Source organism: Pleurodeles waltl, chromosome 4_2 (genome assembly GCF_031143425.1).
Source record: "Pleurodeles waltl isolate 20211129_DDA chromosome 4_2, aPleWal1.hap1.20221129, whole genome shotgun sequence".
Classification (NCBI taxonomy): Eukaryota; Metazoa; Chordata; class Amphibia; order Caudata; family Salamandridae; genus Pleurodeles; species Pleurodeles waltl.
Genome location: NC_090443.1, coordinates 944,768,995 through 944,789,403, shown reverse-complemented (window position 1 = coordinate 944,789,403; position 20,409 = coordinate 944,768,995). Strand labels below are relative to the sequence as shown.

The following is a 20,409-nucleotide window of genomic DNA, read 5'->3' as shown; positions in this document are numbered from 1 at the left end:
CAAACGTAAAAAATGTCTCTATGTTCCTTTGTCTGTCTGTATTAATGGCCTAAATAGGTTTGACGCAGTTATTTGGCATGCCATGTGGCCCCCTGAAATGGCGGCTGCCTGACCTGTAAGGTGGAACAAGGGGAATTGAGGTAACTGCGCTGGCGTTGTACACCGTTGCGGTAGGCGGTCGAAGACGCGGCGCAATTCAGCATTGGTTATCATTGGGCCCTATGGGTTCCAGGAGCCAATGACGATGTACACCGGCGGTGACGGTACGCACCATCGCGGACGTGACTGCCATTTTCTATCAGTTCCCTCACTTGATACCTGAACAGGAGAGGACCTACACTGCAAATGCTGCTGTGACCTGTGTCTGGAACCAACAATGGCTTCAGTGTCTGGGGAAAGGGCCCCTGCCTTCACTGAGGAGGAGTTGGAGAAACTGGTGGATGGGGTCCTCCCCCAGTACACGCAACTGTACGGTCCTCCAGACAAACAGGTGAGTCAACTGTGTGCATAGTGGATGGCACATGATTGTATGGAGTGTCATGGATGGAAGAGACGGGGGGCAGGCCAGCATGTGAGGATGGTGTGTGTATGTATGTCTGGGCCACGGTGTGAGGTTTGTGGGCAATGTGTGAGAAGAACTGTACGGGAGAGTAACATTCATTATAATTTCACTTTTCCTCTAGGTCAGCGCCCCCCAGAAGAAGGGGATTTGGCGTGCCATCGCCAAGGGAGTGTGGACCCTGGAGGTCTACCATAAACGGAGCACCCACTGCCAGAAAAGATGGTAGGACCTGCGCCGCTGGAGCAAGAAGACGGCGGAGGCCCAGCTGGGGATGGCCTCCCAACGCGGAAGGGGTGCCCATCGCACCATGACCCCCCTGATGTACCGATCTTGGCGGTGGCATATCCAGAGTTGGATGGGCGATTGAGGGCATCACAGCAGCCACAAGGGGGTGAGTACACTCTCATTCAGCTGACGCTGACTGCATGCATTCAGAGGTGTCTGGGTGGGGGAGGTGGGCTGTGGGTTCCCCTAGGCCAGGGCAGACACGCAAAGGTAGATCCATTGACTTGCAGCCTCATTCCCTGTCCAAACCCAAAGGTGGTATTTGCCCTCTACACCTAGTCAGGCTCCTATGGCTTCCAGCTGTGCATAATATGGTTCTCGACAGAGTCCCCTATGGGCATGTGCTTTTCCCCTGCCCTGTCAGTGCATGGCTTAGCACATACGGGCTGCTCCCTGTGTGTTGTGTCTGCCAACGGTAGTGGTGTTGCATGCATTGACCATGTGTCTCCTCTGTCTTCCCCTCCCTTTTGTTTTGTCACCCTGTCCTTGCGTTCATTACCATTATCTGGTGGAGGAGCAGTGTCACCAGAGCAGGAGGGAGCTGCATCCCACATTGCCCTGAAAGGTGCAGTAACGGAGTCAGAAGGCACCAGTGGGACAGAGGGCAAGGGGAGCTCCAAGACGGGGACAGGAGCAGACACCAGCGACAGCGACTCCTCCTCTGATGGGAGCTCCCTTGCGGTGGCGGGCACCTCTGTGCCCACCGCATCAACAGGTACAGCTGCCACCCCCCCTACCAGCACCGCCCTCCCAGCAGCCCCTCATCAAGTTTCCCGTGCCTGCTCACTCAGGAGGGTGGGCATCTCCTTCGCCCCAGGCACCTCAGGCCCTGCCCCAGTCAGCCCTGCTGCCCTCAGTGAGGAGGCTATTGACCTCCTGAGATCCCTCACTGTTGGGAAATCTACCATTTTGAATGCCATCCAGGGTGTTGAGAGGCATTTGCAGCAAACAAATGCATACCTGGAGGGCATTCATTCTGGCCAGGCGGCCCAACAGAGAGGATTTCAGGCTCTGGCCTCAGCACTGATGGTAGCCATTGTCCCTGTGTCCAGCCTCCCCCCTCCAACTTCCTCCACCCAGACCCAATCCCCTGTACCTCAGCCTATCCCAAGCACACCATCTGACCAGCATGCACACTCATCAACACACAAGAGTGGACATGGCAAACATAAGCACCACACATCCCACAGGCACTCACACAAGCACCATCCCCATGCAGACACACCAACATCCACTGCCTCCACTGTGTCCCCCCTCCACGTCCTCCTCCTCCCTCCCTGTCTCATCTCCACTCAGACCTGCATGCACTACATCTTCATCGACTACCTCCATCACCAGCACGCCCATCACTACACACCGCTCATGTGCACTCACCACCCCTACTACCATTAACACATCCCCTGTGTCCTCTCTCAGTGTGTCTGTGAGCCCTCCTCCCAAACTACTCAAACAAAGGCACATACCCACCCAACAGCCATCCACCTCACAACAGCCTCCGGCCCATGCACCTTCACCCAAATTCAGAAAACTTACACCTCCTATAACCATTACCTCTTCCTCCACTCCCAAACCCCCTCCATCTTCCCGTCCCAGTGTGTCAAAGAAACTTTTCCTGGCTAACACTGACCTCTTCCCTACACCCCCCATCCTTCCCCTAGGGCCAGGCTGTCCAGGTCCCAGCCCAGCACCTCAGCCACCAAATCCTCCAGCACAGTGGTCTCAGCAAGTCCGGTCACATCGTGGGCGCCACCCATCAGGGCTGCCAGTGTGCCACCTAGCGAGGTCATTCCGCCACCTGCCAAGGTGAAGAAGGTGCCCACATGCCGGAGGGAGAAGCCGCACCTACCAGCAAGCAAGGGCTCCTCCAAGCCAAAAGGGGACAGTGGCAAGGCACCAGCAGCCACATCAAAGGTGGGGAAGGGACACAAGCCGAAGAGCAGGTCAGGACAGGGCACGGAGGCTCCGGCTGAGGGACCAGAGTCACCCCTTCTGTCAACCACAATATCAACCTGTACAGTGGTGGACACCGCCACCTGCACCGCAACCAGGACCGCCACCAGCAGCACCACCTGCACATCTGTTGCCTCAGCAACATTCCCCAGCATCATCCCCAGTGGGCAGCCGTCTGAGGCTGCAGGAGATATCCTGCTGGGTCCCTCAACAGGTGCCTCTGCCACAGACACCGCCGCAACCAACGCCACCAGCCCCGCGACGTGCTCAGACAGTGCCACCACAGCTGACATGACAATCATCCACAGTGGCCAGCCGTCCGAGGCTGCAGGAGACTTTCTGGACCCTGCCCAGAGTACACGAGGCATGACTTCCAGCACAATTTGTACTTGCAGGTAGCAGGCAAAGTCGCAGCAGGGTGGAGTGTGTCTCTGCCTACATGGAGTATCATGCTACCTGTTCCCAGGCAATCTCGTGGCACACACACTCAGGTGAGGGAATGGGACCTGCCACACTGCATGTGAAGCACTCTGGGCACAATGCCCTCTCCAGAACCAGTGGAGATTCACATCCACTACCTCAGTCTTTGGCAGGATGAAGCACTCTGGGCACAATGCCCCCTCCAGAACCAGTGGAGATTCACATCCACTACCTCAGTCCTTGGCAGGATGAAGCACTCTGGGCACAAAGCCCCCTCCAGAACCAGCCGAGATTCACATCCACTACCTGAGTCCTTGGCAGGATGAAGCACTCTGGGCACAATGCCCCCTCCAGGACCAGCGGAGATACACATCCACTACCTCAGTCCTTGGCAGGATGAAGCACTCTGGGCACAAAGCCCCCTCCAGAACCAGTGGAGATTCACATCCACTACCTCAGTCCTTGGCAGGATGAAGCACTCTGGGCACTAAGCCCCCTCCAGAACCAGTGGAGACTGTTATCCACTTGGGAGACTGTGGCTTTGCACTCCCCAGGATAAAGTAGTGGGCAAACCACCCACTGGAGAGACGTGGGAGACCGTGGCTTTGCACTCCCCAGGATGAAGCGGTTTGCCCACTGGAGAGACTTGAGAGATTCCTCTTCTACATTTGGGAAGAAGCCATGGTACTTTGATAGAACATTAGGGAAATTCATCCTCAAATGCTTAGAGTGCTACCAGCATAGACACTCTAAGGGCGACTCTGAGTGTTCCAAGAGAGCACAGTCCACCACTGGACAGAAACCTGGGTTGGCTAGTGTAGCGCTTGGGGGGAGACAGTCCCAGTTAGCTTTGGGGGGCAGGCAGAGGTTTCTCTAGTGTCCCTGGGAGAAGGAGTGATGGTGCCTAAAGCCCACATGCCAGAAAATACTTCAAAGTATAGGCAGTGGGTCACCATTGATGGGCAAAGGGTGGAGGGTGTGCGTGACACAGGAGCCAGTATGACTACTGTCAAGAGTCAGCTGGTGTCAGCAGAGCAGATAGTCCCTAATACATTCCACCAGGTCATAGTTGCTGACAATCGTGAGAGTCACCTACCAGTGGCTCTGGTTCCCTTTGAGTGTGGGGGGTCTCTGGTACTCTGAAAGTAGCTGTGAGTCCTGCCATGCCTGTAGATGGTCTGTTAGTCAATGACAGTGAGAGTCCTTGCTTGGACAGGGGGTAACCTGACTGCCAACCAAAGACCCCAAATTGTTAGAAATGTGGTCTCTGGTTGGCAATCATTTTGCACTCTGTCCAAGCAGGGACCCTCACTCTAGTCAGGGTAATGGAGATACACACTTAAGATAACCCCTGCTCACCCCCTTGGTAGCTTGGCACAAGCAGTCAGGCTTATCTCAAAGGCAATGTGTATAGTATTTTTACCAACATACACAGTAATACAGTAAATACACTAAACTACAAAATGACACAACACAGGTTTAGAAAAATAGATAATATTTATCTAAACATAACAAGACCAAAACCACAAAAATCCAACATACACAAGTCAAGATATGAATTTTAGAAGAATAGGAGTCTTACTCCTTTAGAAAACAGTGAAAACGTTGTTAGCATACAAAAGTACCTGGTTAGCGTCAAAATAAAGCCGCATGGGGGAGTCTGCATCCGAAAAGTCCAGTGATGCATCGATTTCTCACGTGCAAGTGAGAAGGTGTGTCGTTCCTCCCCTGGTCGGGTCAGCGTGTGTCGTTTCTTCTCTCCTGCAAAAGAGCGATGCATCGATCCTGACGAGCACCTAATGTCGGGGCATGCTTTGCACTGACTTTCCGTGCCCTGCGTCGAAATCCGGTCACACAGTATCAAGAAACATCGCTGCGTAGGGGCTTGCATCATTAATAGCAGCCGCTGCGGGTGTTGCAAGTCGTTTCTCCAGCTGCGTTGTGTCGAACTCCCAGCCTCGATGCAGGTGGAGCATTGATTTTAGCCACGAGGCCGGCACGTCATTTCTCAGCAGCGAGGCGGGTGGTGTATCTAAAGATTCCCCACACAGCGGTCTTTGTGTGGATTTCTGTCCTTTTCCACCAGCTCACCTTTCCAGGGCCCAGAGATAGGTTAGGGCACCACTTGGCAAGCAGGACTTTCAGCAGAAAGCCCGAGTGCTGGCAGAGAGAAGTATTTGATGTCCCTGAGACTTCAACAACAGGAAGCAAGCTCAGTTCAAGCCCTTGGAGATTCTTCACCAGTGGGAAGTCACACAAAAGTCAGTCTTTGGCCTCTCTCAGGTAGAAGCAGCTACTGCAGGCCAACCCAGCAAAGCACAGTCACAGGCAAAGGGGCAGTACTCCTCCTCCAGCTTCCAGCTCTTCTCCTTGGCAGAGGTTCCTCTTGGTTCCAGAAGTAATCTGATTTTCAGGGATTTTGGGTGCTCTTCTTCAACTCCTTTCTGCCTTTGAAGTAGGCCTACCTCAAAGAGAAGTCTCTGTTGTGTTCAAGATCCTGCATAGCACAGGCCAGGCCCCAGACACACCAGGGGGTTGGAGACTGCATTGTGTGAGGGCAGGCATAGCCCTTTCAGGTGTAAGAGACCACTCCTCCTCTCCCCTCAGCCCAGATGGCCGATTAGGATATGCAGGCTATACCCCGCTCACTTTGTGTCACTGTCTAGAGGAGAGGGGCAAACAGCCTAACTGTCAAACTGATTCAGACAGGGAATCCACAAACGAGCAGAGTCACAGGATGTGTTAAGCAAGACAATGCCTACTTTCTAAAAGTGGCATTTTCAAACACACAATCTAAAAACCAACTTCACTAAAAGATATATATTTAAATTGTGAATTCAGAGACCCCAAACTCCAAATGTCAATCTGCTCCCAAAGGGAATCTGCACTTTAATAATATTTAAAGGCAGCTCCCATGTTAGCCTATGAAAGGGATAGGCCTTGCAATAGTGAAAACCAAATTTGGAAGTACTTTACTGTCAGGACATGTAAGACACATAAGTACATGTCCTACCTTTAACATACACTGCACCCTGCCCATGTGGCTACCTAGGGCTTACCTTAGGGGTGCCTTACATGTATAAAAAGGGAAGGTTTAGGCCTGGCAAGTGGGTACACTTTCCAAGTCGAATTGGCAGTTTAAAACTGCACACACAGACACTGACGTCGCAGGTCTGAGCCATCGTCATAGGGCTACTAATGTGGGTGGCACAACCAGTGCTGTAGGCCCACTAGGAGCATTTGATTTACAGGCCCTGGGCACCTCTAGTGCACTTTACTAGTAAATCCTATATGCCAATCATGGATAAGCCAAAGTACACATACACTTTATACAGGGAACACTTACACTTTAGCAATGGTCATTAGTGGTAAAGTGTTCAGAGCAAACAGAAACAGCAAAAACAGCATCCAGCATACAGAAAGGACCTCGGAAGTAGAGGCAAAATGTAGGGGAGACCATGCCAATGATGCCAAGTCTAACACACACACACACACACACACACAGACACACACACACACTCACACACACACATATATATTCATATTATATATATATTATAATAATGTACATTATTATTAAAGATATACATTACATTATATTACATCTTTTGGGTTATTTTTTAAACTTTATTTGGTATAAATTAACTGTTTTGCCACTTTCTTTGGCTCTGTGTGACGAATCTTCACAAAATGTTCAAAATTAGTTTGCTACTCACTTCTGCTGCAGTGTGGAAAGTTTTGGGGTAATTCATCAAGCAGGGACCGAGAAAAATGGTGTGTCCCAATACACTTTTTCCCCCATTCAATTTCTATAGGGATTTTTAGACACAACTACAGCCCGAACCGCTGGACAGAATTACACCAAATTTGTCCGAAAGGTAGCGCTTGGTCCAAAAAGCACCTTTTTGAGATTTGATGTAAATCTGGTCAAAAGGTTTTAAGATATTAAGAGAAAAAAAAATGTGTCTATCGGGAGACGTAGAACCCCTGCGGATCCGACAGTTCCTGTGCTGAAATCTGATTGGTTGCCAACCCTTCAAACAGGAAGTGTTGGCATCCATTTTGGGACCCCCAAAAAGTAAAAATAAAGAAAAGGGGCCAGCATAGGAATATCCTGAGGTTCCTCTGAGACCCTGGGAGGACAAAAAAACATGTTTTTAAAAATAAACAAATTCCAGCAGAAGTCACAGCAAATCCGCGAATCTGGTGGACACAAAAATCAAGCACTTTTTTTGTATGAGCCCCCAGGTGGGCCAGGTCCCGGGGACATGCTTTTATTACAGAAAAAGTAGTCATAAAGGAGGAGGGAGGCACCGGGACATACCTCCCAGAGTCATGGTAAAATGTAAAGTGGGAGGGCGCCATGCAGCCCCCCTCCTGGACCATTTACAGCCATGTGGCCAACCACCACTCCCAGTGGACAGGAGCAAGAAAACTGCTACTGCTCACTGGGAGTAGACTTTTCATCTGATTTCCTGTCTGCTGTCAAGTGGGCAGGAAAACGGATGAAAGGATTGCTCATGCATGCAGGGAGCATCATTTCTAACTGCTCCCTGTGTGTGGGAGCAATGCTGGCTCCGGCTGGAGGCGAGAAGCAGGCAGGGACCGCTGGGCCTTCAGGCTCCCTCCCGAGGTCCCTGGTGCATTCCTGCATCTATGCTCGTTTTGCAGAAATCAAACATCAACAGGAAGGACTTACAAATATAGCAGGTGCCCCAGTGGAAGTAGTTCTTCTGTAAAAGACAAATATTGCCAACTTCAGGACCTCATCCAGTGCAAAGCAAGGGTGTTTTCTCTGCAATTCCACCTTAAAAAGCGATCTAAAAATACTTGATGGTGGTGAATGCATACTTGTGCTGTTGGAGCACAATCTCTTCTGTAGTGATCGTGATGAGTGGGATCTTTCCTCCGGTCCTCTCCTGGTGAGAGCAGAGTCCATTGTTCATCCTTTTCATTACTAAGAGTATGCAAATGTGCAAAACTAACTCAAAGGTCTGCCCATTTGCCCCCGCCTTGTAAACGTTAGTGGTATGCAGCGGTCTTCTCCCCTTTTCTTAGCTTGATGGCCAGCTTACCAAAAGGGCCCCTGAGCTTTTGGGGTGCAGAGAAATATGAGCACATTTCCACCAAACAAATAAGCACTTACTTCCTATAACTAGAAGGAAGCATTCTTGTTTCGTTGATATTCGACTCTTTGTAGTTTTGCTGTCTTCTCTATATAAGAATTCATGTTGCTCAGTATAAAGACGCTCGAAGCACAATCACATTGCAAAAATTACACCACATATGGTCACTGGAGACATTACCTCATGGTCATTTACACAGTGGTAGTGTAGAATGTGCACTGTACATTTAGCCAACAAGGTAGCACTCGGGAATTAGCCAAACAAAAGTATGCTAGTTGGGTAAACATTTTGTGACAAACTGTGGACTCTTTTTGGATAAATAAACAGATGAAGATCCATCTGGCACCAATGCTCAGTTCACAGAAATGAAACCTCAACGGGGGGCACTTCTACATATAAAAATAGCAGGTGCCACAGTTGAAGCTTTGCATATGTAAAGGACAAATCCTCCCAACTTCTTGAACTCATCCAAGGCAAAACACATGTGTTTTCTCTGCACGTTGGGCTGGGTGCATGAAGGAACTTGGCTGCGCAAGGCCAAAGGCTGTGCGTGGCATGAGGTTAGATGCCTATGGGGGTTGGCCACAGGGCCAGGCCACAGAACAGGCCTGTGCCAACCTCTGCCACACCTCGGACCACCACACTCGTAATGAGGCTCCAAGCCTTATTTAGATTTTGCCAGATAGGATACTCCATCAGAACATGGTGGATGCTCCATTACAGGAGTTACACAGTTATTACAGAGGACAAGATATTGATACATCAGAATCATTGGGCATTTCCCAGGTGGGCTGGACACTTTGGAAGCAATTATTTTAACTCACAGGGCAGCATCTGCCGGGTCTTTTGTTTCTTGATCTCTGCAGGTGCAGTGTGAGGCACAAGGTAAAAGAAAGAGAGGATGGAGAGAGAAAGGTGAGAGATCACAGAGAGAGAGAAAGGGGAAGACACATAGGCCCTCATTACAACCCTGGTGGTTGGTGTTAAAGCGTCGGTAATACCGGCAACAGGCCAGCAGTAAAAAAAATGGAATCATGACCACGGCGGAAACCACCAAAAGATACAGCCAATTTAATACACCGACCGCCACGTGGTAGCAACAAACACCGCGGCGGTAACCGCCAACAATCAGACGGAAGGCAATGTACCTCCCACCCCATCACAACCCGCCCATCCGCCAGCTTTTCCGGGGTGGTACCAGCGCCATCAAAAGCACAGCGGAAACAGTGCCTTGAAGGGAAACTACTCACCTCTCGACACTCAACGAAGAACCAGGACGCCATGGAGCCCGAGCTGCAGGTCCTCCCCATGCTGGTCTACCTCCTCATCCACCAGGAGTACCAACGGCGGCGGCGACGATGACAACGACGGTGAGTACTGCACCTAGGAGACAGGGGAGGGGGAGGAAAAAGAGAGTGACACACACGCAACACGCCACACCCCCACACCCACATTGACCCACAACACCATACACACAAACACATGCAGCAACATTATTTTTACACCCTGTACCCTAGAAGAACGTAAGGACAAAAGGAATAGAGTCAATTCTGTGATATTTTAGAAATAGTCAGATATACGTAAGAATTGCTAAAACAGTATTTACAAATATATACAATATGTACATAACGCAGTACATTGTCCACTCAAAATGTCCGTAGGCCACTGGGCCAAAACTCATAGGCCAAGACCACACTTGACTCCTGCCTCAATACGGACAGAACACTGCAGGGGCATCAGGTCAAAAATACACGTGCACCTCAGGGAGAGGGTGAAGAGAGTGCACCTCAGCTGGAAATGGGACAACGCCACTGCTCCTGGAAGGGGGCTCCATGCCCACAGCAATGTCCTGGGGAGTGCAAGGCCACAGTCTCTCAAGTGGGTGCTTTGCCCACTGCTCTGTGCCCAGTGTGCTTCATCCTGCCAAGGATAGGGTGAGTAAAAGCATTTCCCCACTGGTTCTGGAGGGTGCTTTGTGTCCAGTGTGCTTCATCCTGGCAAGGAGAGGCTGAGTGGATGGCTTCTTCCAGTGGTTCTGGAGGGGGCTCTGTGCCCAGTGATGCAACACTTGGGGTGTGGCAGTTCCCAGTCCCTCACCTGGGTGTCTGAGGCGTGAGATTTGCAGGGACCAGGTTGCATGATAGGCCATGGAGGCAGGGCTAGACTCCATCCGGCGACGGCTACGGCTGCAAACTGGTGCTAGTGCCAGGGCTGGTGGGGGTACTGGCGGTGGTGGGGGGAGGCTCCAGCCCTTCTCCTGCAGCCTCAGACGGCTGTCCTCTGGGGCTGCTGCCAGTGGTGCTACTGTCAGCGGTGCAGGTGGGGGTGCTTGCGGCGGTGCTAGCGGCGGTGCAGGTGGCGGTGCTGGCCGTGGTGCAGGTGCCTGTGCTGCCAGTGGTGGAGGGAGACTCCAGCCCTTCTCCTGCAGCCTCGGACGGCTGCCCACTGGGGCTGCCACTGCTGACAGCAGTGGTGCTTGTGGCGGTACAGGTGGTGGGGCTTGCGGCGGTGCTAGCGGCGGGGGTGCTGGAGGTGCTTGCCGCAGTGCAGGTGGCGGTGCTGGCAGTTGTGCTGGTACACACCAGGCCTTCACCTACAGCCTCGGATGGCTGAAGTGCCCTGGCTCTTTTTTTCTGCCCCTTCCTCACCTTGGCAGATGCTGGTGTGACCTTGGGTCTGGCAGCTGGAGTCTGGAGGTGGCCTTGCTGGGTGGTTGTGGCTCCTTCCCCGTGCTGGTTCCTGTCGCCCTCTTCACCTTGCCAGATGGCGGAATGGCTTTGGTCTTGGCAGGGGTTGGTGGCACACTGGCTGGGCTTACGGGTGCCCCCTTTGAGCCTTTGATAGCTGCAGGAACCACAGCAGACGATGATTTGGTGGCTGAGGTGCTGGGCTGGGTTCTGGTCACCCTGGCCTGAGGGGAAGGTCGGGGGTAGGGGTAGGGAAGAGGTCAATGTTTGCCAGTAAAAGATTCTTAGGGACACTGAGGCGGGAAGAGGGAGAGGGTTTGGGAGTGGAGGAAGAGTGAGTGGTTGTAGGACAATGGCTGCCATCAGTGCTGAGGCCAGAGCCTGGAATGCTCTCTGTTGGGCTGCCACGCCAGAGTGAATGGCCTCCAGGTATGCATTTGTTTGTTGCAAATGCCTCTCGACACCCTGGATAGCATTCAGTATGGTTGACTGCCCAACAGTGAGGAATCTCAGAAGGCCAATAGCCTTCCCACTGAGGGCAGCAGGGCTGACTGGGGCAGGACCTGAGGCTGCTGGGGCGAAGGAGATGCCCACCCTCCTGGGTGAGCGTGAGCGGGCACGGGAAACACGCTGAGGGGCTGCTGGGAGGGCGGTGCTGGTAGGGGGGGTGGCGGCTGTACCTGTTGTTGGGGTGGGCACAGAGGTGTCCGCCACCACCAGGGAGCTTCCATCGGAGGAGGAGTCGCTGTCTGTGGTGTCCCCTCCTGTCCCCGTCATGGTGCTCTCCTCGCCCTCCGTCCCACTGGTGCCCTCACCGTAGGTGGATTCGGCCTCCAGGCCCATGTGGGATGCAGCTCCCTCCATTGCCTGTGCCTCTACTCCTCCGCCAGTTGATGCTAATGCACACCAGGACAGGGTGACAAAACAAAAAGGGGGGGGGGGAGACAGAGGATACACTTGGTCAATGCCAGCAACAACACTGCTGTTGGCGTACACAACTCACAGGGAGCAGCCCTATGCACTAGGCCATGCACTACCAGTCACTAAGATAGTCACCAGCCCATGGGGTACAATGCCTAATGCCAGTAGCTGCACACCTGAAACCCACAGGACCCTACCCAGTAGTAGATGAACACTATTGGGGATGGAGTGCTTCAGAGCCTGTCCAACAAGGGACCTATCCTGCCATGTTCGCCCTGGCCTAGGGGCACCGACAGCCCACATTCCCCACCCAGGTAAACCTTAATATGTGCAAAGTAATGAATCTGAATCTGTACTCACCCCCTTGTGGCTGCTGTGATGCCTTCAGGCGCCCATCCAACTCCGGATAGGTCACCGCCAGGATGCAGAACATCAGGGGGGGTCAGGGTCCAACGGGCACCCCTTCCTCGTTAGGAGGCAGCCCCAGCTGGGCCTCCGCGGTCTTCCTTGCCCAGCAGTGCAGGTCCTCCCACCGTTTGAGACAGTGGGTGCTCTGAATGTCAAAGACCCCCAGGGTCCGCACCTCCTTGGCGATGGCACGCCAAATACCCTTTTTCTGATGGGCGCTGACCTTCATGGAAAAGACAGCAGAAAATGGCATTAGTTAACCGTCCAGACCATCACACTCAAGGCCCACCAGATCCCTTCCATCCCCTGTCGCACATACATTGACCACCATACATGCATCACCCTGGCCAGGATGCCTCAGCCCCCCCCTGCATGTGGCTTACACACACAGCAATCCATACATTCATGGCCCACACATCATGCACACAGTGTACTCACCTGTTTCTCTGGAGGACCGTAGAGTAACGTGTACTGGGGTACGACCCCATCCACCAGTTTCTCCAACTCCTCCGCAGTGATGGCAGGGGCCCTTTCCCCAGACACATGAGCCATTGTCGCTTCCAGACACAGGTCACAGCAGCACTTGCAGTGTAGGTCCTCTCCTGTTGAAGGTCAGGTAGCAAGTGAGTCAAGAGATAGAAAATGGCGGGCACATCCACGGCGGTGCGTAACATCACCGCTGGCGTACATCACCATTGGCTCCTGGAACCCATAGGGCCCAATGATAAACAATGCGAAGTTGCGCGGCGGTCGTAGACCGCCTACCACAACGGTGCACAATGCCAGTGGAATTACCTCATTTCCACTTGTCCCTCCTCACAGGTCAGGTAGCCGCCATTTCAGGGGGGCACAGGCCATGGCACCTAACTGCATCACAGCAGACATTGGCAAAGCAACTGACTCTCAGATTCACATACAGGTTCTGTAAAGTAAAAAATGCATCATTATTTCAATTGAAGTGTGAATAAGACCCTCTGCTCAACGTTTTCCTCCATAGGCTTCTGACGCTGAGGATGAATATGAGATGGCGACATCCTCTGGTGAACAGACCCCTGGTGGACCTTGCGACAGTGGAGGACAGATACATTATCCTAACCTACAGACTTGATCGGGTCACAATCCATGAACTGTGTGCCCAATTGGAGCTTGACCTGATTTCAGCTATCCGCCAGCCCACAGGTATCCCCCATCTAATGCAGGTCCTGTCAGTGCTCCATTTCCTGGCAAGTGGTTCCACCAAACAACAGTGGCCATGGCATCAGGGATGTCTTAGCCAATGTTCTCAAATGTGTTGACCAGAGTGTTGTCAGCCCTGCTTAAACACAGGCATAGCTACATTGTATTCCCCGAGGTGGAGGATTTGGCCACGGTGAAAGCTGACTTTTATGCCCTGGGACATATCCCCAACATCATTGGTGCCATAGATGGTACACATGTATCATTTGTCCCACCCTGGAGAAATGAACAAGTGTTCAGGAATAGAAAAAGCTATCACTCTATGAATGTGCAAGTTTCCTGCCTCTGTGCATGACGCCTTCATTTTGAGGAATAGCAGCATCCCATATGTGATGGGCCAACTCCAGAGGCACCGGGTGTGGCTAATAAGTGAGTCCAAGGTCACCACCCAGTATATGTTTGTGTCTGGGTATGTGGTTGTCCCTAAGGGTTAGTGTGTGTCTAACAGGTATCCCTCGATATTTGCAGGTGACTCTGGTTACCCCAACCTCTCATGGCTTTTGACCCCAGTGAGGAATGCCAGGACAAGGGCAGAGGAACGTTACAATGAGGCATATGGGCGAACAAAGAGGATCATTGAAAGGACCTTTGGCCTCCTGAAGACGAGGTTCCGGTGCCTCCATCTGACAGGTGGATCCCTGTACTACTCACCCAAAAAGGTGTGCCAGATCATCGTTGCATGTTGCATGTTGCACAACCTGGCCTTGAGACGCCAGGTGCCTTATCTGCAGGAGGATGTGCCTGGAGATAGTCTTGTGGCAGGGGTGCAGCCTGTGGACAGTGAGGAAGAGGAGGCAGAGGGAGAAGATGTGGACAACAGAAGTAATATAATACAGCAGTACTTCCAGTGGCACACAGGTAAGACACTGTAATTTCACTTTACATTTCCGTTTTCTGTTGGACATTGTATATGGCAGCCTGATTTCCCTTTGTCTATGGCCACTTACTGTACCCTTTGGCATCTCTATTTTCAGATCTCTGTGACCCACTCTGGCTCCTGGTATGTTTACTGCTGCCCACTAAAGATCATAGAAATGTATAACAGACTGTATATATTACTTGCAATTCTTTCAGAATATTGTACTAATACATGATTCAATCATTTGACAGACTCAAGATTAGTATTTGTTCCAAGAGTGTTTATTTAAGTGCTCATACGTAGAGGGGGATGTGCAGTGGGCTGGGGTGATGAGGGGGGGATTTCCAGTTAGAATCCAGTCTCTTTGTATCACAGGTGCATTGTCCAATGGGGCATAGGAAGGGGAGTAATGGCAGTTCAAGGTGGACAGGGTGACATAGTGGGACAGAAGGGTGACAATCAGGAGAGTCTTATTTCCTGGCGGGGTCTTGGATCGCAGGGACCGTTTGCGAGGTGGTTCTCCTTCTGCAGGGGGTGGGGTGCTGGTGGCCTGTTGGTCCTGTGGCAGGGCCTTCTGTCCACCGGCGCCGGTGGAGGTGGAGGGATGTTCTTCGGTGTGGCTAGTGTCAGGGGCCCGTTGGTGTGCCACTGCCTCCCTCATGGTCTCGCCCATGTCTGCCAGCACCCCTGCAATGGTGACCAGGATGGTGTAGATTTTTTTAGGTCCTCCCTAATCCCCTGGTACTGTCCCTCCTGCAGCCGCTGGGTCTCCTGCAACTTGTACAGTATCTGGCCCATCGTCTCCTGGGAATGGTGGTATGCTCCCAGGATGTTGGAGAGTGCCTCATGGGGAGTGAGATCCCTGGGCCTATCTTCCCCCTGTCGCACAGCAGTCCTCCCAGTTTCCCTGTTGTCCTGTGCCTCTGTCCCCTGAACCGTGTGCCCACTGCCACTGACCCCAGGTCCCTGATCGTCCTGTGTTTGTGGGGTTGCCTGGGGTCCATGTAGTGGTGGACACACTGCTGATTGACGTGTCCTGGGGACAGTGGCATGGGCCCGCTCGGTGGGTGATGTTCTGGTGTTTCCTTGAGGGGGAGGCTTTGTGGTGGGTTGGGACTGTGTCTGGGTACCCGACTGTCCAGAGGTCCCTGATGGGCCAGGTTGGTCCTTGTGATCCAGGTTTGCAGAGCTGCTGTCATCACTGTGGGCCTCCCCTGGGGGGGACTGGATGTTGGTGGCAACTCCTCTCCAGTGACGTTGAGTAGGGGTCCTGTGGGGATGAAAATGCAGTGCTATTGTATCTGCGTGTGCCATCTTGTGCATGGGTTTGTTTCCCTGTATGGTTGGGATGGCCCTGTCAGCTTAGGCTTGTGTGCGTGGTGTTTTGTGGGCTAGGTGATTCTCTCTAATGGGCATGCTGTGGTGATGTGTGTCCATGCAGGTCTGTGATGGGGGTCCATGAATTGGTGTTACATGCAGGGATTGGTTTTGGGTTGGGTGGGTTGTGATGGTGGGGCGTACGTGAGGTGGTGGAGTGATGGGGTGAGGGTAGGGGTAGGAGTTTGTGATGGCATGCAGGTAGGGTTGGGGATATAGTAGAAATGATTTGACTTACCAGAGTCCAGTCCTCCTGCTACTCCTGCGAGGCCCTCAGGATGCATTATTGCCAAGACTTGCACCTCCCATGTTGTTAGTTGTGGGGGTGGAGGTGGGGGTCCACCGACAGTTCTCTGTACGGCTACCTGGTGAGTTGCAACCACAGAATGATCCTTCCCCCGTAGGTCGTTCCACCTCTTCCTGATGTCATCCTTTGTTCTTGGGTGCTGTCCCACGGCGTTGACCCTGTCCATGATCCTCGGCCATAGCTCCATCTTCCTAGCAATGGACGTCTGCTGCACCTGTGATCCGAATAGCTGTGGCTCTACCCGGATGATTTCCTCCACCATGACCCTTAGCTCCTCCTCTGAAAACCTGTGGTGTCTTTAGGGTGCCATGGATGTGGTGTGAGTGATATGTGTGACAATCTGTGGGGTGATGTGTTGTGGTGTATGGGTGATGGTGTTCTGTGGCTCAGATTGAGTGGGTGCTCCTTGCATGTGTCTCTCTCTGTTGGCAATCTTTTTTTTCATGGAAAGGGCTGTGGGTAATGTGGGTGTGTGTTTTATACTGGATTGGGTGTGTGGGTGTGGTGTGTGTATGTGTATAAGGCGTGTGTAGTTTGAATTGTCCAATGTAGTGTAGTTTTGTAATTGTGTGTGTATTTTGAGCGTAGCGGTGTGTACCGCCAATGGTTGAAAGACCGCTGCAGTGATTTGTGGGTCCTGATACTGTGGGCATATTCCTGTTGGCGTAATGGTGTGGGTTTTGGTACCGCCAATTTATCACTGACCTTTGGGCTGGCGGACTTGTGTGGGTGTCTGTATAGTGACGGATTTCTCAGTATGGGTAATAATACCTGTAGCGGAATACCACCGCGGTCACGGTATCTTGGCAGCCGTCAGCACGGCGGTAGGCGGCATTTACCACCAGGGTTGTAATGAGGGCCATAATATGGAAGAATGGATGGAAGACTGAGAGCAGGGAAGAAATGAGGGGTTGGTTTGAACATTTTTGCCAGGGCTGCTTTTGTTTCCCATGTGGGCCCTGGCAGACCCGCACACACTTACAGCTTGTTTGTTTAGCAGGCAATTGCTGTACGTAAAACAGTGGTTTAGCCAATGTGTGATGGATCCAAGTGCAAGCTTCCTGGCTGCTGGTGGAGCTGTGAAAGGCACTAATGATGGTTCAGTGGCCCCTCAGTCCTATGGGCCGCAGTGTCACTGCTCCTGCTGCACCCATGAAAGCTAAGCCAGGACATGAAACCACCAGTTTTCACCTGTACAACTGAATCTGCAAGAGCTAAGCCCAATAAAAAGATTAGCCTGCACTGGTTTTTCGTCGGGAGGCTTTGGAATTTATTTCTGTTTCTCACAGTGTTGTCAGAGAGCAAATATAGCAACCGAAGTGAGAGTAAGCGACCTTGACTGGCTGGTATCATTAACACCGTCCTTGCTTGTTTTAGTGTGTAGAACATTAAAGGAGAAGCAGAGCGACCTTTGAATAGCTTGTATCAGTTAAACAGCCCTAGCATGTTTCAATTACTGTGCAGAACAGTGAAAGCAAAGCAAAGCATTCCTTTGACAGCATCTGTAATGCTGGGGGACCAAGGCCCTCATACTACTAAAATAAGTGACATGGACATATGGTTGAAGTTACTACAACTGACCTTGGGCACATGCGCGCGGCCCCTTTAATTAGCAGGGTCACCTGACTGGTGACACCTGTTAGCACGTCAGACCTTAATAAGTAAACTTACAAGGGCACGCAAATAGATCGATGAACCTTTGGACTCGCAATTAAGATGATACCACCCCAGCTCCAGTACATGCAGATCAATAATCACTAATCAATCAATAACATCAATAATCAATGATAATCAATAACTTTAATAATCAATGGAGTCAGTAATTGCCACACACCATGACCTTTCAGTCATGAATAACTGCACCTTTTAGTAAAAGTTAGAATATTTATTTCCCTGTATTAACAATGCTAAAGTCACGTAAAATAATCTCAAAATCAAATGATACACATACAGAAACAACACTGGATGTCCAAAACTACAGAAGAAACGTAATCTAATCAAAGCTTGAACTACAACACATTCTAAGATTTTGGCGCAAATTAATAACAAGGACAATTACGCAAATGATATCACATATATTTAGATTCAAGAAAGAAATTCATCAAACGTTATTCCTTATTGGCAGACCTTTCATTAGTGAGAAATCCTTATTTAGCATCCGATTAGCATCAGCATGTTGGGCTTCATGCAAAATAATTTAGCAAATATAAACATGGAAAACATCTAACTATGGCTCTATCAAACAGTGCGGCTGGTACCTAGAAAGAAAAGCAAATAGGCATAACAGACACCTGATAGAGCGAACCGTAGTAACAATTTACCTGTGTTCGGACGCTCTTTAGGCCGATGAATCTTTTGACTAAGTGGGAACTCTCTGTACTCTTAATCGATCAGTCGCATCAGATCAATAATCAATAACGTACATAAGCAATACCTTGATCAACATAACACTTAATGATTAATCCAGAATACATTTCGGCGAACCCTGACCTTTCAGTCAGGAATAACCACACCAGTTTATTGCAAAGTTAGTGAATTTATTTCCCTATATTAACAAAGCTAGCACAATATATATGTGTCTCAACACCAAATGATAAACATAAATGAACATTAATAGCTGTCCATATCGTCGAAACAAGTGTAATCTATGTAGCATTTGAATCACAAGGCATTCGATAATGGCAATGCAAAGCACTAATACGATAATCTGTAATGAACTAATAGCGTACATTTAGTCAGCATAACAAGATCTCAGATTGCATCGTGCAACATGTGGAATCCTCATCTAACCCCAAATTAGCATCGGCATGTGGGACTTCATGCAAAACAATTTAGCAACATAAATTTAGAAAACTCCTAGCTAGGGATCTTATCAAAAATCAGCAGTTGGTTACCTAAAAGAAACACAATGCAATTTTACAATTTCCTTTCATATTTACCAATTACGATCAGCATACAAGGAAGTCTTCGTCTCACAGGTACCGTTTCTCGATCAGCATGGGACGGGACAAAGGGGCAGGGGTGAACGGGGCAATTGCCTCACGGCGGCAAGTTAAGACTACCACTTCATGCAAAGGGACAAATCAAAGTTAAAGTCTCTAGGGCAAGAATCATTTAAAGTCTCTTTCTCTCGACTAGAGAAAGCATCAAAGTCTCTCAAAATGGCGTAGTGTCCGGGTAATGGCCTCTAATAGCGCAATGGCTAGTAATGGCTACCTTCTTCTCGTGCACCTGGGTTTTATAGACAACAGTTCAAGTCCAGTAGGGTCTCCATTGGAGGGTTCATAGGTTAGCTTCAAATTGTCCAATCAAAAACGACAGTCCTCAAGCTTTTACTTAAGCATACATTATCCTTGGAGATGGGTACGCAAATCGCAACATTGTCTATCAATTAGCTCACTTTCAGAGCCTCCATTGTCCGCACCTGCAAGTCGACCTTGAATTAAAGAGAAAATATGCCATGCTGGCACGAAACTTTAAGATAAGCATGTGAACAGTTTCTGTGGAAAAGTACAGCTTCAAGCAGAAACACACGTTTAATAGCACATTGGAAAAAACACGAACATCTAAACCGTGAGACCAGGCCACTAGGCCAAAGCCTCCGCTAAAGTAATGCTAAGCTAAAGCATTTCAAACAAGCAAATCGTAGCACACGTTTATGATTATGTCGGATTAGTGCAATTCTAATACATCACGTTATATAAAGCACGCTTATAAATGTTGGCAAACTACTCTAAGGGCACATTTTGTCCCCGTACAATCTTTATTAGTTCGGTTAATGTCACACAGGATTATTTCACACTACGTTTATGTGTTAATAAATCAAAACCTTCATTTTCTGCTTCATCACACCTGGGCACAATAATACCTCTCCTCAATTTGGATCTGCAAGTTAAGATAGTCTTCGTCATCAGGGCATCAGTTCAGTCAGCAAAGCATCAGGATTCAGCATCAAAGTTCAGAAAACGTGAAGTTTTTAAGCAACTCGAAAGAATAGAGGTAAACCCTCCAGATGAATATAGAGAAAAAATGGCCTGTCTTTTCCTGGAGCAGTCCTGTTAAGTTAACTTTCCTAAAACTGCTTCCCAAGTCCCTATTGGTCAAGGGATCACATGTTCACACTTTGTCCAATAAAACTAAAACTCCAAATCTAGGAATTCTACCACTACTCCGTTCACATGTCGCTGATTGGTTTTACCTGCAATGTCCTCATCTTCCAGCTCGTGAGGTAACAATATTGTTGCAGCTTCTACTCCAGTCATTATCTCCAT

General features: G+C 50.3%; 1 protein-coding gene across 1 annotated transcript in view; it reads left to right on the top strand.

Annotated features, from left to right (window-relative positions):
- LOC138293960 (fatty-acid amide hydrolase 1-like) overlaps nt 1-20,409 on the top strand; it is a 100,069-nt gene that overhangs the window by 43,019 nt on the left and 36,641 nt on the right. The window contains exon 2 of the mRNA XM_069233224.1: nt 14,361-14,453. Coding sequence (XP_069089325.1) covers nt 14,361-14,453 — 93 coding nt within the window. The remainder of the gene's footprint in view (nt 1-14,360; nt 14,454-20,409) is intronic.